Source organism: Trachymyrmex cornetzi, unplaced genomic scaffold (genome assembly GCF_001594075.2).
Source record: "Trachymyrmex cornetzi isolate Tcor2-1 unplaced genomic scaffold, Tcor1.1 scaffold223, whole genome shotgun sequence".
Lineage (NCBI taxonomy): Eukaryota > Metazoa > Arthropoda > Insecta > Hymenoptera > Formicidae > Trachymyrmex > Trachymyrmex cornetzi.
The window spans coordinates 4,845,697-4,850,393 of NW_017296881.1; the positions used below are offsets into that span (position 1 = coordinate 4,845,697).

General features: G+C 33.6%; 1 protein-coding gene across 1 annotated transcript in view; it reads left to right on the forward strand.

Moving 5' to 3' along the window:
- LOC108760339 (uncharacterized) overlaps positions 1-3,735 on the forward strand; it is a 99,797-nt gene extending 96,062 nt beyond the window's left edge. The window contains exon 3 of the mRNA XM_018506223.1: positions 3,655-3,735. Within this exon, the coding sequence (XP_018361725.1) occupies positions 3,655-3,735 (81 nt within the window). The remainder of the gene's footprint in view (positions 1-3,654) is intronic.
- Positions 3,736-4,697: the final 962 nt, after the last annotated feature.

A 4,697-nucleotide genomic window follows, 5' to 3' on the forward strand; every position in this document is an offset into this window, starting at 1 on the left:
ATTCTGAAAAAGGAGAAAGAATCTACACCGAGAAATTGCGAGAAAACGTGGCAAAGCGGCATAAAAAGACTAGAGTGGAAGGGTACGTAGAAAAGGAGAGTAGCCTGAAGGGATGAGAATCTCCCCGCAAGCTGGCAAATCGGACTTCAAGCTTTTTGAGCTTTACTGGACAAAGTGAAAAACTCTGTGCGCAGGAATAGGATAAATTCATAATTCACACAATCACTTTTCACGTAACTTTATATCAAAAATAGGCTTCACAAATCACGGATCGCTATTATACCGAATCTTTCGAGTTATCACTTTTGCGTTTGTTGCGAGGAAACCGCGCTCGTTAGTCGGAAGGATCCCTAAGGATATTTGTTTAAGCACCGAGACCACAGTGTTCTCCACAAATTCCTGTGGAATTTACACTTCGAGAGTTCTCGTATATTTTCAGGACGACGAGTTACCTTCCGTATCGAGCTTGTTGTCGATTTTTTTAAAAATCGTGGCACCAAACTGTGAAATAAGTCTGTTTCCTTAACCGTATTAATAATAATTGATAATAATTAATATTAGATCTTATTAATGAACTCACTTTTCCGCAAGTTCAATTCATATTAATAATTTTAGCATAATTTTACGTTAAAAATATTCGTAATAGTAACTATACTTGCAATTCAATCGTTATTCTTAAAACTTATTTAATCATTTTAAAACATAATATATTCTCAAAACTCAGCTAAGACTACTTATAAAAGTATGTAAATACAGAAATTAATTCTCCACAAGTTACACTTTTCTTGTACTGTTATAGATATCGTTACACTGAGAAAAATGTCCTTTCAAAAAGTAACAAACAGATATTTCCGATTGATTTTGATCGGATTTATAAGACTATCCGATCAAATTTTAGGACTATCCGATCAAATTTATCAGATTTATAGGACTATCCGATAAATTTGATCGGATAGTCTTATAAATCCGATCAAAATCAATCGGAAATATCTGTTTGTTACTTTTTGAAGGGATAAAGCCCGGAAATTTTTCTCAGTGTATAGATATCTTCACACAGCTCATTAATATCTTTTTGCATATAGATGCAACAGCAAGATATTAAAATAAAGAACAATTTATTATTTCTTTCCTGTTCGCGTGCGGCTTACTGTCCGCGTGAGAAAAAAATGGACAATGCCTAAGTGAAAACCGCACGTGAACGTAATTTTAAAGTCCACGACACGACTCTGAAATAAATGCCGCGGTGCGTCGTATAATTGCCGAGGTGTTCGTTCCCCGCGCCGTAAAAATGATGGTCGCGTCGTGAGAAACGACCCGTGAACCGAATAAACGACCACTGTTTCCCCATTTCTCGATCGTAAACGTAGCCCGCGTTTAAGCTCAACGACGCAAAACTTCCGCTCGGTGGGATATCCTCTCGCGTCACTCAAAAATACACGGCGGCGAGCACCGCTCGCGGCGCATACAGACCAACTAAACAAACCCTGGGTGTAGATTTATAGACGGGCGACACCCCGTTGGGAAATCAACATCGTCTGCGCTTTCAGCGATCTCGCAAAGGAGAGCGAAACTTTTCAAGTTTTCATTGACGACACACCACTACACTGAAAGCAGGACAGATAGAAAGATAGACAGATGGATAGACAGGTAGAAAGAAAAACAAGAAGGAAGGAGAGAGATCGCGCGCAAACATCACATTCGAACCCTTAATCTTTTTAATACTAGGTAGACCCTTTAATTCTAATCCCATCAGATTTATTTTTAAATTTAAACATATATGCAGTTTATATTTATTTATTAGCATATATTTATAATCTATAAACAATAAGTATGAGCGTATTATAAATTAAATATTAACTATATATTATATTATAATTATATGTTATATAAATATGTTTTTTTCTTTGTTTAATAGATAAATCTATATTGAACCAAATAATAAATTAAAATATTTAAATACAAAATCAAGTCATTAAAGTAGTCATAAGTATTATCTACTTTGAGAAGAATTTCTGATCGAAAATAAACAAACCAGATTCTGATCATATCAATCAGAATTCTAGTCGAGATAATCAGACGTTCAATCATGATATTCAGAATTCTGATCGACTAATATTATGAAATCTACTGCTTCATTTTTAACCAGAAATTTTTCTCAGTGTATATATTGTACGCAGGATGTATGCATCCTACATGTTATTCATATAAAAAAATAGGAAAACAATTCGCATTTATTTTTATTATTAATTATACTTGTATTAATTTACTTTACTTATATTGTATAGAAGTCATATGCATATGTTTAATAATTAATCTCTCTACGAAAGATAATATATTGGAATAAACATTATCGTCCAAAAAGAAGGGGTGAGTGAATCGACTTGATCTCATCGCCTCCAACTTCAGTCAACATTAAAATTTCAAGCTGTCACTTCCCATGGGAGATGAAATGAGGCGAACGCGCCTTAGCTGCAATTTAATCACGTGCAACCTCTCGAATTTCTACCTCACCAGAGCATCGAATGTTTTGTAACTTTTTATCTCATTATTGCCATTTTTTATTTTTGCCTATCAACGTAAGACAATCATATGCAATGACAAAAAAATTTTAGTATCAATTTTCTCTAATCTAATCGTTAAATTTATCCATTTCTATTTATCATATTAATTTTGAATAAAAAATTGGAAGACAATAAAAAAATATTATAAAAAAATATGCTATAATAAAATAATTGAAATAGTAAAGAAAGCAAAGAAAATAATTGTAGTTAAAAATACGTAAAAAAATATTTCATTTCTTACGTATAATACGAATTACAACGTCAATAATTGTTACGAACTTGTCCATATGCGACAATGTGATAAACGAAAGAAAAGAAGAGACACAGTAATAGTGTTATAATAGAGGAATCATGACACTTATTCGCACGTGCGTTTCTTAATTTCAACCCCAACCGAACCTATTCAACAGATATAACAAAAAGTGGAAAAACAAAAAAGGAAAAGATAGATGCGAGAAACGATCATATTACTACCTAATTTTACTTCTATAAACACGTTATTTTTTCTTGTTTAACATGAAGAAGAAAAAAATAAATAAGTAATATTTACTATTAATAAATTTTCACATTGCTAAACTAAATTCTTAGAAAAATAAATATTAAAATATCTTTTAATTTTCTTCTCTTATTTAGTTCTTCTATTGTTTATATATATGAAAAAACATCTTTAAATATCAGCGCATTTTAAAAAATAATCGAAATTGGATCAATTTTAATAACATTTAGGAAATAATTTTGGAAATAATTTAATTTAGTACACTGAGAAAAATTTTCAGACTTTATCCGTTCAAAACGTAACAAACAGATATTTCCGATAAATATACGATTAAAATCTATCGGAAATATCCGTTTGTTACATTTTGAACGGGTAAAGTCTGGAAATTTTTCTCAGATGTAACAAACAGATATTTCCGATAAATATACGATCAAAATCTATCGGAAATATCCGTTTGTTACATTTTGAACGGGTAAAGTCTGGAAATTTTTCTCAGTGTAAAAATTGTTATCATTCATTATATTCTCTTGTATAATAAAACTAATTCCAAGCTAAAAAATTGGAAGCTGTATCAACGTAGCAATATCTTATTTTCAGTGTTCAGGTGCAGCTTCAGGCGATTTTTCGGAACGAGTGGCAGCACTTCTACAATCGTCCTCGACTCAGGACGACTGCTAGTAGTGCGCTCTATAATACGTGACGGCCCTTTCTTCCCTGGACCAGCATGTCGACGGAAGGAAGACAAAGGAGAGGTATCATCCGAAGAGAGATATAATCCGACGCGCACGGCGCGTTCTTAATGATTTTTGTCGAGCTAATCTGTAAGCTTTAAAACACGTTCCGAGGCAGCGTCTGTACTTTAGACTTAAGGCTCACTTTTTTGCGCGGATGATATTGCGGCATGGCGACAGTGGAACGTATGGAAGTATCGCAAAGACAAACAAAAATTGTCAGAGCCAAACGCGATCACTTTCACGAAAAATGCGCGTGAAACGAAGTGATCCCTCTCGAGATTCTTCACTTTGTGTTATTTGCGAGAGAGAATTGTTCTAGCTCTCGTCAACATTGCCACCTGCAAATTGACGTGTAGCAAAAATTAAATTCTTTATTTTTACAGAAAATCTAATATAGCCTAATCTTACAATTAGACCGCTATACAGTTAAATATTCAATCAATTCCATCATTTTATACATGTTGAAAATCATTGCTTTATTTAGAAATATTATTTGCTTTATATTAATTAGAAAAGAACATTATTTAAAAATCTGTAAGAGTTTAATTAATTGACAACTCACACTTCGTCACTTCAAAAATAAAATTAAAAAATTCTGTATTACAAATGCAAACAAATTTCGCGGAAATTTCCTCGTAATAAAACTCTATGTAGCCTATAATATAGCCAACACTCGTATCTACAATGTAGGGTAACAAGGTCTACGAGCTACGAGTGAGAGGTGCGCTAGGATAATGTCCGGTCAGAATTTTCTACCGTCGGAAAAGCGACGAAGTGCGTGAATAGTGTACGTGTGTTTGTCTGTATGTGTACGCGGAGAGGTCAGGGAACGTGTGAGATAGTTTCGAACGAGCACGGTGGGTGGATGTTGGAATGGCGGTGATCTTCCTGGTAAGGGCGCAGGCG